The sequence below is a fragment of the Aythya fuligula genome, chromosome 1 (assembly GCF_009819795.1).
Source record: "Aythya fuligula isolate bAytFul2 chromosome 1, bAytFul2.pri, whole genome shotgun sequence".
In the NCBI taxonomy this organism is placed as follows: domain Eukaryota; kingdom Metazoa; phylum Chordata; class Aves; order Anseriformes; family Anatidae; genus Aythya; species Aythya fuligula.
In genome coordinates this window covers 183,416,773-183,433,774 of record NC_045559.1, presented here as the reverse complement: position 1 = coordinate 183,433,774, position 17,002 = coordinate 183,416,773, and the positions used below count along the sequence as shown (strand labels likewise).

At 43.4% G+C, this 17,002-nt stretch overlaps 1 protein-coding gene across 7 annotated transcripts in view; it reads right to left on the bottom strand.

Moving 5' to 3' along the window:
• STARD13 (StAR related lipid transfer domain containing 13) overlaps positions 1-17,002 on the bottom strand; it is a 291,823-nt gene that overhangs the window by 140,163 nt on the left and 134,658 nt on the right. Inside the window, exon 1 of one of the 7 annotated variants that reach the window (XM_032189286.1) lies at positions 4,302-4,454. The exons of the other annotated variants lie outside the window; for them this stretch is intronic. Within the exon in view, the coding sequence (XP_032045177.1) occupies positions 4,302-4,425 (124 nt within the window). The 5' untranslated portion in view covers positions 4,426-4,454. Of the gene's footprint in view, positions 1-4,301; positions 4,455-17,002 lie in introns of those variants that run through there. 7 annotated transcript variants of the gene reach the window in all.

Here is a 17,002-nt window from a genome sequence, read left to right as displayed (position 1 = left end):
ATCACTCTTCGGAGGAGAGGGGGAATCGCCTTGATGTCTCCACCAAATTGTGGATGTGGTAACTATTTTCTGCCTCATGATGCCTTCCCATGATTTCAGCTGGACAAGTTATCCTCCATTTCCTATCCTGCTTCAGCTAATGTTCAGTGTCATCTCTGACATAAATGCATTTCAGTCACATTTGAAGAGATACCTGTAGCTGCAGATCAGCGTGTAAGATCTTCCTGACTGATTAAGGATGCCCACAGTGTAGGTCTTCTAAACCCTTCCATTTAAAGACCTTACTTTTGGCTTCTTTAGGATAAAATTCTCTTTAAGTCATGTTCCTGCTTCGTGCTCCCATTACAATTTTTGATGCTGCAGGTCATCCACTTCCAAGATAATTTCAGGCCAAGCTCCGTTGACCCTCCATATATTTTCCTCTTACTTGATTAACCAGTGCTTCACCCACCACAGCGAAGGCTCAAGGAGTCATTTTGGTACCAGTCTCTGAAAAATCTGCCCAAACCTGGCCAATTTATCAAACTTTGAAATGCCATTTTGAGCAAACCGTTGAAGACCCATGGAAAACTTTCCCCAAATTCCATTTGCATGGGGAATGGCCGGGCCCCAAACTGAGTGCGGTCCAAGATCTTTGGACCTCTGATCATTTTTGATGTTTGCCCAAGATCACACCAGGCAGTGTCTTCACATAAACTTCCCTGTCTGATGATGGACAATGATCCAGCCCTTCATCAGAGTCATGTAGCTAATTACGCCAATTGCTGCAGGACTCCTGCTCTGTTTATTGAAAGGCAGGCAGGGAAGGGTGGGAGACAACAAGCAGGAAAAAATGGTGTTTCTAAGACTACGCCAAGTAAATGGTGCCCCTGAGTATCTGCCCACGTCTGTCTGATTTGCAGCAAGTCACTTCATACAAAATTTGTCCAGACAGGCAGGAAATGTGACTTATGCCATGAGTTTAGCACAATTAGATCCCGGAAACTTGATTTGCATGATTATTGTGCAACAGGAGTCACTGGGAGCCATTGAGTGTTAAAGTATTTATAACAGGAAAAAAATACTAAAAATTCAAGTTCTAATATTCAGGTTTTGATACTGGTGAGTTTAGTCTCATAGTGTCTCTGGCTCCTCTCTGTAAAATGGGAACATAACCTTGCAACTTCTAGGAATACAGCTAAAATATTAATGGCATGAAGTATGCAAGACTCAGCGAGGAGATTAAATTTGTATCAGGCTTTAGGTTGACATCCTCAGCAACGGGGACTGTTACCCTGTACAATGAATGGGGGAGAAAGTTCTGTGAAAAAAAAGGGACGTGATCATGCCATTAAATACAGTCCTACTCTGTAAGGAGGCTGGAGAGCAAGGCAGCAACAGGCAACCTTACCTCTGGCATCTCCTGATTGTGAAGTCCTGAGCTTCAAACCTTATATTTGTTCCAATATAAACCTTATATTTGTTCAGATTTTTCAGCGTATAGCAACAGAAAGTACTTTTCCACATACCATCCACATACAATGGATGTAATAACTGGGCTTGTTGTGTTTTATTGTAACAGGTGACTGAGATTTGAGTAGTGATTTCAGAAACACCTTGAGGGTCATTATTGTTAAAGGGTTTGGTAAACATGTAAGTCGAGTTCCAAATTTCCATAATAGCATAGTGGTCCAGAATTACCCTAACACTAAAAGATGGTATGTAATGTGAGTTTTCAGACCAATAGGGCCCCACTCCAACAAGAGAGTTACATCCTGGTTCATTTCCCAATCAATAGGCAGAAACTATGTGTTTCATCATAGCTAAGCTGCTCAGTTCTGCTAGCAACAAAAAAGCCACAAAAACCTATTTCATGGCAGATTTCTTTATACTTATAGTAAACTGTGAATTAGTGCATTAGATAATTCTTATCAGCTTAATTCATGTTCCCAATCTTGAACTGATGTAAAAACGAGCATATTAGGGATGGAATGAGTTTGAGAATCCTAACTAAAAACATAAGCATAGCAGGAATATAACCAGCACCTGAACCACCTCTGCAAAAATTACGGCAAGCACAGAAAACCTAAGGCTGGCATCTGCATCAAAGCAGTGGGTACACCCATTGTTTAATAAACAAATGCAGGTCAGTGAATCGGGAAGGGTGACTGGGAGCTGCCGGGAACCACAGCTCCAGCCTGAACATGAGACAGTGTGGGACAGTCCCAAGCCAGGAGCATACCAGGGACCTGACTGCTCACTCCTCGCTATAAAGGATGAGAGGTTGGAGGAAGGGTAGAAGCACTTTGTAGTGGTCTTTTTACACACCACTTACTTGTTACGGCACCCCAGCCATGCTGTTTGCCTCTCTGAGAGCAGCAGAACCAAGGTTCAGCCCTCTCCTTTTTCCAGCCAAGGCACAGCTCCTTGCTGCTACTGCCCAGCTGTGTATTGCACCCCTCAGCACACAGATCCTGCAGAGGATCCTCCCAAGGAACACTGGAGGAAGCCCTGAGCAGCCTGCCCTGCACCCAGTGCTGATCCCACCGGGAGGACTGGAGACCTCCCAGCTCTCTTACAACCTCCGAGATAGGATTTTTGTGAAAGAAGCAGTAGCTGTCCCGTACATGCTTTCTTTGTGGGTATACATTGGGCAACTGGCACAACTTTAACAAATAAATAGAACAGTAAAGTAGACCAAGAGAGTAATTATGTAAGTGGTGGCAAAGCTGTTATCACAACAGTGACTTAATTGCAAGCCTTTATTTGTCTTGATGGTTGGTAGAGGACAGCACACTGAGATGGTTAAAACTGCTTTTTGTTTTGGTGGTTATCCTTAAAAACCAGCCACTGGTTACACTGCTGCCCTGACTGTCAGGGCTGGACCACAGATGTCAACTTCGGGAAAAAAAGAGAGAACTTGTACAACTTCCTACCTGTGCTGGACTGGATCTATTGCAATGGAGAAGAAGCTGCTCTGGCAACCAGCAAGCCAGACAACACACGTAGATGTGTATAGATTTAAATTCCCCTCCCGTCCCATTAATGGAAGTTGGAAGAAGAGGCATACCAATATGTGTTGCAGCTACAGGAGCCAGCGTGACAAATAAATATAGAAAGGACAAAAATCCCTGAGACACAAAAGCATCCGAATTACAGAACATACTTGGAATCAACAGATGTTATTCGTACACATTTTGTAATGCTGTCACATAATTCATTTAATTAAAGGACATATGTATCACGAACAGCACTTAAATTACGGCAGCCCATAAACCCAGGACGTTAGTATTCTGTCCACCTTAACCAAAACGTCTGACACCGTCAATTTTAATACACAGTGGCTTTAAGAAGTTGGCTACGGCTTCGTGGCAGCCTGCCCAGGTCCTTTGCTCAATCAAGCAATAGTTGTCTTTGACCATAAAAGAAAAGAAATTAAAAAATAGCCAAACAGTGTCATTGCTGGATGTCTGCTGGCATTTGCTTTTAATATAGGGATAAGCAGATCACACGCAAAGACGGATTAATATTTTGGGTAACCGTAACACCGCAGAATTAATTAGTTTGGTAACTCATTAGTGAAGATACCCACTTCTACTTCATTTTCCTGAAATTGCTACACAATTTACGCCCCTTATGTTAACTGTATGTCCACACGAAGCCCTGTGCTGTAGGCACTCACACCTCGCGCTGTTTCCCCTCGCCTTACACAACACCAGCGTGTCACGGTGCCCTGGGCAAGGTCGCCACGCTCCTAACAGCGCTGGGGGCTGTGGCAGAGGAATCCGCCTTAACAAATTACCCTTCATTATACGCGACTCTGCTCATAAATCTTGATGTATCGCCTCCCAGCACCGCAACTCTCCCTCGCCCTGCTGCTCACCCTCCACATCTTTGCATTTATGAGGCGTTTTACCCAAATACACCAGCCACACACACACGATGAGGGGGTGCTGCTGCTGTAGGAGTGCCCTAGGAGTGCCTCGACCTCCCGGAGCACCTGCTCTGTCCCGCTGCTTTCCACCTGGGGACAGGAGCCCGAGCCTCGAGAGCACTCAGGTGCCCTGGCGCCGTGACAGCGCCTGCAAAGAAGCACAGCGTTTGTCCCGGGGGATTTTAGGGTTTTTACCCCCTCGAGGAGCCCACCTGAACCTGCCGGTGCCTCAGCAAGCCGACGGCACACGGGGGTGAGCCCGACCCGCGGCGGGGCAGCCGACCCCCTGCATTTCCCTGCCCTAACCCCGAGCACCGAGGCAGGTGCCTCCCCCCTTTCCCCTTTCCCTCGGCTTTTTCGCCGAGCCCCGCGGCGCGGCGGGACCGACCTGCGAGCCGCCGCTCCCTGACATTCCTCCACAGCAAGTCCCAGGCTTTGGCGGTGGAGTCCCGCAGCTGCTCGCTCAGCGACCGCCGGAGCTGCGCCTTGCCCGGCCGGCGCTGGCTGCTCATCCTCGGTGCCTCCTCATGCCGCCCCGGGCGGCCCCGCTCAGCGCCGCCGCCGCCGGCGGCCACATGGGGCCGCGGGGCAGCCCCGCCGCGCCGCAGCCCGCCTCACCGCCGCCCCTTAGCACCTGAGCGCCGCCCGCCCCCATCCCGGGGCAGCCGCTCGACCGCCAGCCTCCCCCTGTGGGGCGGGGAAGGTGCCCCCCCCCCGGGGTCCGTCCCCCTTTGAGGGACCCCCCCCCGGCCCCATGCCCGCCGGCACGGTCCGTGAGGGGGCGGCCATTGGTGCGAAATGGCCGCCCCCCCCGGGCTCGCATCAGGCACCGTGTCCCCAAGCACCACCCAGCCTCGGTGGCCCCAGTGTCAAGTTTAGGTGGTCCTGCGCCTAAATTTTAAACCCTGCTTGGGTTGGGGAGTCTTGGGTTGGGGTCTGTGGGGTCCCAGCCGCCCCGTGAGCCTGCACCCAAGCCTGGGCTGGTGCTCGCAGCCCCGGGTGCCCTCCTCCTCTGGTGCCCACCAGCGATGGCCGGGCCTGCTGCTCTTGGGGTGGCAGAGGGAACTCAGCCCCAACAAGGTGACAGAAAACCCGGCTCGCAATGTGTTATCTTTCTCTCTAGAAGTAGTAATAGCCACTTCACCCCCGACGGTACTTTCAGCAGAATAAAATCGTTTTTCTGAGGTCTCTGTTTATCAGCTTTCCACCAAAGCCACTCTCCTCACAGCGCAGTCTCTCGCATTTCTTTCCCACTTTCCGTTCCACCCAGTTATCTTCTGCCTCCCTCCCCCTGCCTCATTCCTCCCATACCCCCTTCATTATCTCCTCACTAACAAGCTCCTGCCCTCCTGAAAGGTTTCATAACTAAACTCTGGCAGTCACTTCTTGCACACATTTGCAGACAAAAAGGAATTCCGATTCCTCCATCCCTAGATGAGCCAGAGAGCAACACCAGCGCCCTTACCCCATTTAGGAAACCAAGTTGGGGCCTCTCCTTCCTCTGGGATCTGGGAAATATTGTTGTAATGATTGCCCTTTCCCTATTCTGGCCACCCATGGAGCGGATGGTTCCCAGCATTACTGGCAGCAGAGAGTCTGATAGCAGGGAAGGACAATAGGGGCTTAATTTCATTCAGTTGCAAACCATTATTTATTACTTACTATTTTTGCAGAGTGTCTGTGATGTGCAATGAAGACGCTGATGTTCCTTAAAGTGAGTGCCATGCACTGAAACAGCTGAATACCCTGGTGAAGCAATCATGTTAAACATTACAGATATCCCCATCTTGTTTAAATTAAAATTGTCGCTGTAATGTCAGCAATACCCATACAAACTACAAGCAAACACACAGCTGTGTTCCATATTACCACTCAGTTTTACTGATGTCTTTTGCCTATTCTCTGATGTGATTTTTTTTTCATTGTCTCTGTTCTTAAAATGCTTAAGACTCCTCTTAAGCTACTGCACTTTATGTATTATGGTAGTGACGATGTACTTCTACAGAACTTGTAAAGATACTGGATGTCACTCATCCTTCTGCAATTCAACCTGCAGCATCCTACAATTGACTGGACAAACTCTTCTAGGGCCAGATGCCCCCAACATCTGGCAGAAGGACAGCATAATTACGTAAATACCTCCACATCCTATGATCCAGAGCAAACACCTGCTAATGTTAATGGGAGGAGAGAGGATTACAGTTCCTACAATCAGCTTTTTCGCCCTGTAAATCAGCTTTCTGACCTCTGTTTCACTTTATTTAGCTCCCTACCAATACAGCATTAATGGTATGTAACACTCAGCGCTTGTTCACTGCCGTGTGCTCCTGTCTGCTAGGAACCAGGTAGAGACAAGCAACTGATTTCTGATACCTTGCTCAGCTGCCATATAAATATCAGCTGTGACACGGTCTAGATAGGAAATCACATCTTCAGTTTTAAAGGTTTTTGTCCATATTGCTGTGTCATTGCCCACAGATTACACTCCGTGCCAGACAGCACTGTAACCTCCAAAAGTGGTCCTCTGGCAGCCACACTTGGAGGTGCCCTCTCACCACGTCCAATCTGTCTGGAAAATACGTCTTCATTTCTTCAGTTCCTTTCTGTAATGGCCAGAAAGTGGTGATACAGTAATAGATATTCTCTTCCCTTCTATACCACTTTGAAGATGTTCCTTTATCAAAGATGTTCCTAGACATCTAGTTTTACTGAAAATGGCCAATTAGCAATGAGATACTAGCAACTGCTAATACCGTGTTATCTCACTGCAGGTTACCAAGATAAATGCCAGCGATATGGCTCTATTTCATAATCAGCAGCAGAACAGAACTGGCAAGCCTAGACTGATCTCTGTGGCAGGCACTGACAAAAATCTTACTAATTCCAGGTACTTGCCATTACTGTGGAAAACTAAATCCAGCAGCAAAACCAGATACTGTGCTTTTGTCCCCTGAGAAAACAGTGCTATTGAGTAATGAGAAAATATCTCATGCAACAACTGGCCCGTTCCCATTATACGTCTCTAATCACAGTCAGCTGTTCCGAAGTCGAGTTACCAGTGCAGGTATTTTTGATGTATTACACCTAATAGCAGCAGTTACAACAAAAGCTGTGCTACACAACCTGCTAGAAGAAAGGTATGTGTTAGGGATCACTCACAGGTCAAAGATGTTTCACTGCATTTTAGGATGTTAGGAAGCGTGACTAAGAGGTAACGTTCTGGACCTCCTCCGCACATTTTCATCAGCTGGGTAAGTTCACAAGTAACCAACTGATCAGAGCTCTTGTCCACAGTTGGGAAGTTTCTGATATCCCAAACAAGATGGATAACCTTTGGGGAGGGTGGGTGTGAGGGGAGAAAACATTTTCCACAAAAAGAGCAGTTTTCCTGCTTCATGCTAGTTATGCCAAGATGGTTCTGTTCAAAATAATTGCAACAAAAACAATGTGTATGATGAAGAGAAAAGGAGAAAGTTCCCAGCTGCCCTAAAAGAAGTTGAACTATGATATTTGCCTCTTCTCATTGATAACAGAATACTGGCAGGAATGACAGTGGTGTTTGTCTCTGGAGATCATGCAACCATGTACAATGTTGTGAAAAAATCTAACCTAATTACACCCGTGCTCTGATGCCACTGTGGCACAGAAGTCTGATGTTCTAATTATATATTTAGCAATTTATAGTTCCTCCCAATCACCATGGTAATTAAATGGTAAGTTAATTGATACTACAGAATAATCTGGCCTCTAATTAGCAGTGTGTTTTTAATTTGTTACAGCTTCCATTATGCAGCCTGATCCAGTCCTAATAACGTCACTGCAAAAGCTCCCGTGCATTTGGTAAGAACAGAATCAGGCCTAAGGAAAGCCAGAGATGACAACCTATTGGTTTGCCGTTTGTAAATCACTGAAAGCCTACAAGAAAAGTGTAACTTCTTTCCTTTTTTTTTTTTTTTTTTCTTTTTTTTTTTTTCCTCTAGACCTTAGTTACGGAGAGTCAGCATTTTGTGTTAGTTTAACCACGTCAGAAGAGTGGTCTGCTTGTCGAAAAACAAACCCAGGAATGTCTTGCATAGGAAAACACGAAAGGAGCACAACCTTGGTTACTGCATGCTCTTCGATGGACACAACCTCCTCAACTTATATCTCTAATAAAGAAATAACAGAACCAAGGACGAAACCAATTAGTGGTACAGGATCCCTGATGCAATCTGATGCTAATCAGCACAATACCAAACTTTACAATACGTTAAAGTCCTCAAGAACTGACTGTAAATTAATGAAGCTTCTTGAAGTTTATTATACTACAAATGATGTTGTACTTCTGTAGCTTCAAATAGCAGCTCAGACAGCCGGATATACATACATCAAGTAATATTTATAGCCTTGGCAATGATCTTTATCTCTTTGGGGGTCCTACAACTCTGGAATTTGTTTTCTATCACGGGCTAAATGTCCCGAGTCTGATGTTGCAAGTCTGAGTTACTTCTGGAAGGGAAGAAAAGATCTGAGGTTTTCCACTGCTTGTTTTCCTAACAGCAGACTGCAGTGAATTGCACACTGATTCTGTGGTTGAAGTTATGTGAAAAGTACCAAGGACATATGAGTAGGTGTCCTCTTTTACATCTCAGTAAACAAACAAATATTTCAGAGAGAGAAAAACAAGAATCACTGTGAACAAGGACAAAATGTTCCAGCTTGTTCGCTGGCACGCTCTCCTTGCTGGTTATTTCTATATGCAAATGATCATCATTCTAAGGTAGCTTTAATAGGGATGAGTTGTAAAGCTGCTTCACTCTTGCCCAGCTTATTGAGAGATTGGCACCTATCTGTTCGCCCTTCTCCCTCGCAGCTTCCTGAAGCCCTGGGAAAGGCTCACTCCACGTTTTGCCAGCAGCAGAGCGCTGCTGTCTCGCATTAGTTGGGGCCAAATTCTTTCACTTTTGTTCCCAGTGATTAATGCTGAAATAAACAGGACTTCTTGCAGAATTCGATGTGCGAAGGCTCAAAGTATGCTCAGATACAGACTCCAGTAACAAAGTATCTGCTGTTTGACTGCACTCCACCTCCCTTGCTGGAACTAGCATGGAGGAGATGGGGGCAGGGGGGAATTAAGTTTTGTTTTTTTTTTTTTTTTCTGTTCACATGACAAATGGTTGTATATTATTAATAAGAAATTGTAATACCAAAGCACCTAGAACCAGAAATTGGATGGAGTAAATATTCAATCTTTGCGCTTAGGAGATTGTAAACTAAGCATAAGACACCAGTGGAGAGAAGTGTAGGAAGGGAAGAGTACAAGAGAACGATAAAACAATGCTGGCCACTGTTATAACTGCTGGTGTTAGCACGCCAGAATTCATTTTTGGAGGCACAGACACGAAGCAAGTTAGCAAGAGGGTCTCACAGGAGGTTAATGCGATATTGTAATATATTCAGAGGACCGACTCCCAAGCACGAGTGGCAGCTTCAGAGAAAGTGTGCCAGTGCATATTTGAAAATGTAATGGGCAGACAATGAGAGCTGGCATCCCGTGCAGACAGACTGTGGGAATCGAGCTTTTAATATTGAGCGAATGATAGATAGATAGAGGAAGGGCCTTCAGTCGTCAGCCAAGCAGCCTCCGCTGGATGCAACACAAAGGCAGAGCGAGCTGCAATGAATGGTGATGGCAGAGGGCTGCCAGCGTTTTTGCGTTTGGGATGCACTCAGGTAGAGCAGACAATGTCTATCAAGGCAGAGTAAGTGAGGATAAAGATGAGATGGCAAACAGGAGGTAGAAGTTCTTCCTAGGGCAACCATGAATTTTCACCCCAAAAACTCCTCCAGACAGAAAATTCATTTCTTAAAGAATAAAATTAGAGAAAATTTCAGGGTTCTCTGTTTATTTTCTGGAAAACAACTGCTGTGTCTGTTCTTACCACGGAGCAGGATTTTCACCAGCTGGCCAACCTTACCTAGGACTTTTCTCCATATCTCACATCCTAGCTATAGTTAGCTCCTGGAGATTCTTTCCAAATAATCCCTTTCCTGCTCTTTTTATGCCTCCTTAACTCAGCCGAACTTGTTGCACAAGAACAGTGAACTCCAGGGGAAGGCCCTTTGTGACAGGTAGGAGGATGCTGTGGTCAGTGAGAGGGGTGAAAAAGGGGATAGGGAGGTATCTGTGGCATGGATGGTCGCTGAATGGGTCACTAAATCAAAAGAGCACCTCTAGTGCCTACCTCTAGTACAGAACAAAGCTTATACTTAAATTGAAAATTTATCCAAAATGCAGACACAGAAGCCCTTGCCTTTCTCTCAACAGAGAAAAGTAGCCAAAATAAACCAAGCACCAATAAACTTTCAATGTCTTTGGTAGGATGCTCTGTGGACATCTTTAAAGTATAGTATGTTGCAGACATGAAAGCCTGGGCTGGGCAAAGCTGGTCACTGGAGAAATTACCATTTCTTCAATGATGAAGCAACTGGGATTGCAGCATATATTTTATGTATGTAGATACAGTATTTTTTTACTGGAGCAGAGCTTGACATTTGAATGTGATTAATGCCCCTGAAGAAGTGAGCGGTTATGTTGAAACAAGAAATGTCTCAGCACCAAATATTGCCCCTGTTCTTCTAATTCTAGCTTCTGGTGTCGCATTTTTTTCCCCACCTTTTCATTGCTTGACAAAAATATATTATTCTAAATTACACCTTTCTTTGCGCTCAAAGTGCTCACTTCCTTAATATTGTATTGGGACCTTGTCTAAACTAAGATTTTTAATTTTTTTTTCAGACTTTCAACTGTTATTATCATCACAGTAGAAATAATTGAAACATGTGCAGAAAAACAGCTTTGCATCAGTCAGTGGCCATTTAACACACACTGTATCTGGATATTGGTTCAGAGACCGGGGAGCTTGTTTGAGCTTGTTCTTTTTTTTGTTCTTTTTTTTTTTTTTTTTATATAACTCTCCTGGATTACACAGGAAAACTCGATCAGTTTTGACAACAGGTTCTAATGACAATTCAATGGAGACATTGCCAAGACCAGTTTACTTTTAAGAAAGGGTAAGGACTTTCTTCAGCTACACAAATGCTCATGTGCACACACACTTTCCCAGATTTCAGGTTACTGACTGATGGGAGGATACTGCCAATAACAACATAATGCAAGCTATGGATTTGTAGAACTTCCTTTGCTACTTGTTGCACAGCTACTATTTTAACTTATTCAACAGATTTTTAAAAAATATTTAATAGAATTGACATGTGGCCATTTCTGGAACCGAGCACGGCAGCCGTATAATAGCAAAGCAATGCCGCTAACATATTTGGACAGGAAATAAAGAATGTTGTGTCCAGTTGCAGTAGGGGATAGGATTTCAGGTAGGCAAATTATAATGACCAGAATCACAATTTGGCTGGGGTGCAAGTTAACCCCTATTGACCTGAACACTTCTATGGGATCTTTAATCATTATATTGAGGCTGATTTTAAATTTCTTCTTGCTACCACAGTGAAGAACAGCCAGGCAGTTGGTCACAGAGTTTTCTGGGCCTTATTCAAGGCAAAGACTGGTAGCTATTCACTGGTAAGCATCATTTCCCACAGACCTGTTGGGAAGGTGTCCCAGCAGACCCAGGGCCTGTCTAACCCCACTCCATCACTCAGCTCTGGCGTTACAGAAATCTGTGCTTAAGCCTAGGAAGAATGCTTATTTGATGACATTTAACATATCTGGGTATTCCCACTGAGAGGCAGGATATTCATGCTGTGAAGGAGGGGCTGGATGAGGTGGACCTCCAGCTCTTTCTATCCAAAAACGTCTCTGTTTCTGTGAGAACATTTTGGTAGCGTCGGGCAGCACCTGTATTCCATTAACTCCAAAAGCATTTCAGTGTTTACAGTAACCAGGAAATGTCAATGTCTGTGTTATATTAACAAGTCAGCAGCAACAACTGCAGTTTCAGATTTTAGAGCTGAGCAGAGAACGGTTCACTGTGAGACACTGAGGGGTTTGCTTTTTTGGTTGAAACACGAAGAGGCCTGTAGTGCTGTCCTTGGAACTATTCAAGAGAGCGTGAGGGGAAGAAAGCTATCAAAGGATGCCCAATACTGGGTCAGTAATGGCTTCATGTAATCAGGTAGGCAAAATCTTAAATAGCAAAGTATAAAAAATATTTGTGACAGCAAATTTGGAGCTTCTTCACCTTTTTTCCTTCCTACCTTTTGCATGCAGGTTAAACAGGTTCACAAAATGGCATAATTTCACTCAAGATGCAGTATCTTGGAAACAAAGCTGTACTGTGTTTTCCTATGGACAATACCACATATATGAGCAGCAGGCATATATGTTGTAGCAGGCAGCAGAATTTAAAGGAGCACTGATGTGCTGCTGTATAATCATGGTCTATGTGAAAGGATTTCACTGTAAGAATGCAATAGTCCACCGCTCAAAGCATAAATTATTGTGGTCTTCCAGATAGACTCCAACTTCTCCGTGTACGAGGCAAAAAATCTATGCTATGTACCCCTTTGCTTTTTACAGAAGTTTAATGGTGATGTAAAAGTACCATTACATCAGAAGAAACATCAAACACCATGGGAGAAACCTAGAAAATACTATGATATTTTCCTTTTCTTCTTTGGGGTGGAAAGTATTACTTTGTAAAGCAGCTTAATTTCCAAGAAAGGTGATAGCAGGGATTGCTCTGTCACCGGCCCAGCATGCCAAAAGCAGAGAGAGCTTGAGGAGGTGTTGCCATCACCTGCTGCAGTGCATGGTGATGTGACCAGCATGATGCCAGAGGTCACAGCACTGCAGTATACCACCAGCTTCCAGGAAGGGGCATCTTTTTGATTTAACAATACTTGAAAATTTGACGGCAGAACAGAAAGAGCAGGCTTCACTTCCCTTTTGCTCTCCTTAGGAGCGCTGCTTTCCAGCTGGCCCAGCTCCCCTCTTGGTATGAGGAGACTCACTTTTTTGAGGCTCCACATACAAAAGTCCTCCTGACTGCAATTCAGTGTCATGCAAACAAAGAAGACAGGCACCCAGGCCTGTGGAGCAAGGTAAGAAAATGTTGGTATTTCACCTGTATGTATCACTGGTTCCAAACTTCATTTTCTATGGTTTCCAGTGAAACAGTTTCCTATGAACGATGTCAGGACATCCTTATGGTGCTGCAGATACAGAAGTTGCTCATATGGTTTACTTTCACCTCTGCCAGGCAGACTCACTTCAATAAGTTTTTGTCATTTTGTGCTGACATAAATCTGCAGTAGTTACCTGAGATCTACATTTCAGAGATTTTTTTGAATCACTGACATTAGAAAAAAACATGTAAATTGCTTGGAGAGTAGGTGCTAGATGCATTAGAACTCAGCAAGATCTTACCTGGCGTTAGTTTTTGGGACAAAAGATGGCATAGTTTAAACTACAGAGAATATTTATACCAAGTAACCCTTAATGTTAATTTGATTAAAATTATCAACTACATAGTTTCAGAGTTCTGGCCTTAAAAAACATTTTAGGGAATGTCACTGCTAAAGAGAAAAAAGCTTAGGGTGTAAAGGTGAAAACCAAAGCCCAGTCTTCTTATGGCCTCAGATTGGAGGCTATTCCCCGTTTCTATTCTCAAATGTTTCTAAATGGTTTTGCAGGGATCTAAAATAGTTTATTGCTGTCAGTCAAGTCATAAAGAATACTATTTCATCTGGAAAACATTATCCTCCTTTAGGACTTAAACATATTTGGATTTATTCTCCTCTCTCCTGTCCCATAGCTCATCTTTTATAGCTGGGCAGGATAAATGAAGTGGGTTGTATGTGCCACTAGAAAGTTACAGTAGCACGTTACTCCACTTGATACAGGTAGAAATTACCTTTTAGTGCAGATCTGATGAAACTCAAGGTCTTCTCCATCATCACCAGGGACAAGCTCCCTTCCTACAAGAACTGCTCTAATCATTCACTAAAAAAAAGCCACAGAATTTAGACCAAGCACTGAGCACTAGTAACAACCTCACATTAATGGTGACATTCTTGACTTGCTCAGGTAATTCTCAAAATTCCCACGTGCTTCACTTCCTTCAAGCATGTACACTTTCATTTTTCTCTTTGTTCCCATCGTGCTTGTTGAGAATAGATGAGCACAAAGCCCCCAGTTTCTTGTTGACTTGATGGTCATCATTAATGGGGAAACAGGTTCCAGCACATTGGAGTGCTACATGTTCTGTATCTTATGTTCTTTGGATATCCCCATGACTAAATGTTGAATATAAATTTATTACTGCAGCATTTTTTATTACTTCTTTAAGTAAAAGAAATGTATTTTCTCTGCATATCGTTCTTTACTGCCTCCTGTCTTGTAGATAGTTTTGTAATGTTGACAGTGCTGGAAGTCGCTATGATATATTTTCCTGAATTTATATGATGACAATATAATAATATCAACACTGTTCTCTATGGTTCATATAAATTAGCATTTTATTTGCTTTCATGACGAGTGCTGCAAATTGAACAGCTGTTTTCACTGGGCTGTTTTAATTAAGCTGTCCATGATGTCGCCTAGGTGTTTTTCTGAGCTGGTAGCACTTCATTAATACTGCGGTATCAGTGAATGCTTCAATCATTCCCAAGCATTACCTCACACTTAGGTACATTGAAATCCCATCTGCTTTGAGGCTGTCAAATCACCTCGCTTTGGTGATCTGAATTTGATTCCCGGAAATCTTTCTAATCTTTGGTACCCTAGGAAATCTTGAGTTCGTACAGATTTTGCCATCTGTTCACTCACTTGTCAAGATAATGAAGCTTTAAATGATACTTGTTCTAGCAAAGATCTTATAGACAACCTGTTATTAGCCTCTCTTCACTCAGAAAATTGACAAGTTTAATTTGGGTGTTTATGATCTTTTATAAAGTTTATGTTCTAGAACTAAAATTTCCTTCCCACACTTTGATTTTTCATGTTTTTTTTTTTTTTGTTGTTTGTTTGTTTGTTTGTTTGTTTGTTTTTCCTATCTGTTTCAAAGATCTCTGGAATAGTAATTTGGAAAGCCCAGATAAGTTGTATCTCCTGTTTTCTCATGAAAAAGATGTTTTTCTCTCTCTTTTTTTTTTTTTTTCCTTTTTTTTTTTTTTTTTTTCTTTTTCTTTTTAAAGAGCCACACTGGATCCTACATCTGTATTCCCATCTGGGTGTGTTATAGCTTGCTCTGGTTTTTATTTATTCTTGTTTGTTTAGTTGTTTTCAGAAACACATAAGATAATTAATATGGGAAGCTGAAATTATTTTTGTTGCCCACAATGTCTTCTTTTCCTCTTTAGGAATGGTGTATTCCAAGACTTCCACTTTTATCTCAATTTCAGACAGTACCCCATCTCTTATCTGTGAAGATAAGAGAAGGACTCCAGAATGTGCTCATGATTGGACATTTGGTCTGGAAGTACTCTGCCCAGGCACAAAAAAAATCATTATTTTAGATCACCCATGGATGAGATCATGATAGATCATGATAGGATCATTAACCAGCAGAAGGCATGAATTGTTTTGATAGCAAGGTTAGGGAAAGGAGTATTATGTACGGCTTTAGAGCTTGCAGAGCCCTTTGCTCATTTCACTGAGAACCAGAGAGGACTTAGGAGCTCTGGAGAAAAAGAAGTATGGGGTGGAGGCAACAAGAGAAGCAGAAATAAGGAAGGAAAAGTACTGTAGGGCATCGTGAGCAGAAGAGTAAGCAGACCATGAAGCAACACTGCATCTAAGAGGAAACTGAATAGTCAGTGGAAATGGCAAGGAGGAAAACTAAAACTGGACTTTTCAAAGAAGGATATGAAGAGAACAAAGATAGATAAAGGAGTCCAGAAGGCTATAAGAGAAAAAGACAGTAGATAGGAAATAGCCATTTTGTAGATAAGTGTGTAGAGCAATGAACAAAGTGCTCTGGGTTGTTGGCTGTTTGCACTCCTAGTCCAGGTTAACTGAGTTATCTGAGTTAAACATAATTTAAAAATGCTTTCTTTCACACTTCTTTCATTCTAACAATATGTGAATCTAAGGACTTTTCAAATGTAGTAGGTATAAGACTCATATGCCTTAATTTTAGGCACCCATTGTTGAAAGAGAAAGGAGGGAGGTGGGAAGATGGGAGGGAAGGAGCTGTCCCACAGCATTCCACCCTGAAACGGCTGCCTGGAAGAAGTGCTGGAGGAGACCCGTGGACGTGCTCCAACTGGGGAAGATGTCACACTCAGAAAGTGCTTCTCTCTCCCAGCTGATAGGAAAGGAGCTCAGGGAGCCACCTCAGGCTTGGGGTAAAGCTGGAGGTATGGATTCCATCTCATGTTGCCTGTTTCTGTCAAATTTTAACGGGATTTCAGTATTTAGCCATTGTAGGCTCATTTGAAAATCTCAGCTTCAGTATGAAAATCTCAGTTGCACTCTGTATTTTTGAAAGTCTCCAACAGATTTGAAAGTCATTGTAATTCTCAATAGAATTTGTGTTCTGCAATCCAATGACTTATTTTGCCTTTTGTTCTTTATTTTTTAACACTGGCTGCGTTTTGATGTGGAGACACTGGAAAATTTTACTGTTTCTCTGTAAAATAACAGCTTTGCTTTTGCAGTGCCAGCTGTAAAACATGAATACCTTGTTGGATCACACTCCAGAAATCTGAAATGGGAGCCCTGCCAAAGCTCAGGGCTTCCTTTTTGTTTTGACTGTGGCGTGGCTCTTGACTCTGTTAGTATCACGTTCTTCCCACTTGTGCTTTTCAGACACCTACGGCCAAGCTCATTCCCAGTTTAACTCCACTGAACTCAATGGAGCTGCAACAGAAGTGAATTTGTCTCAGTACGTCTGTAAATTAAGCAGCCATTTGAGTTGGAGAGTGTCGCTGATAAGCACTAACAGCACAGGAGTGCTGAAAGGAAGATATCTCCTAGTTAGTTTTGGACAGTTGACACGAACTCCACTGTCAGATAAGTCTTACAGACTGTGGGAAACGCTGAGTGGGAAAAGTCACACTCGCCGCCTGCTACTCATAGGGGGAAAACAGAGCTGGAATGCAGGAGAAATCTCAACATTATCTTCTCCCCCT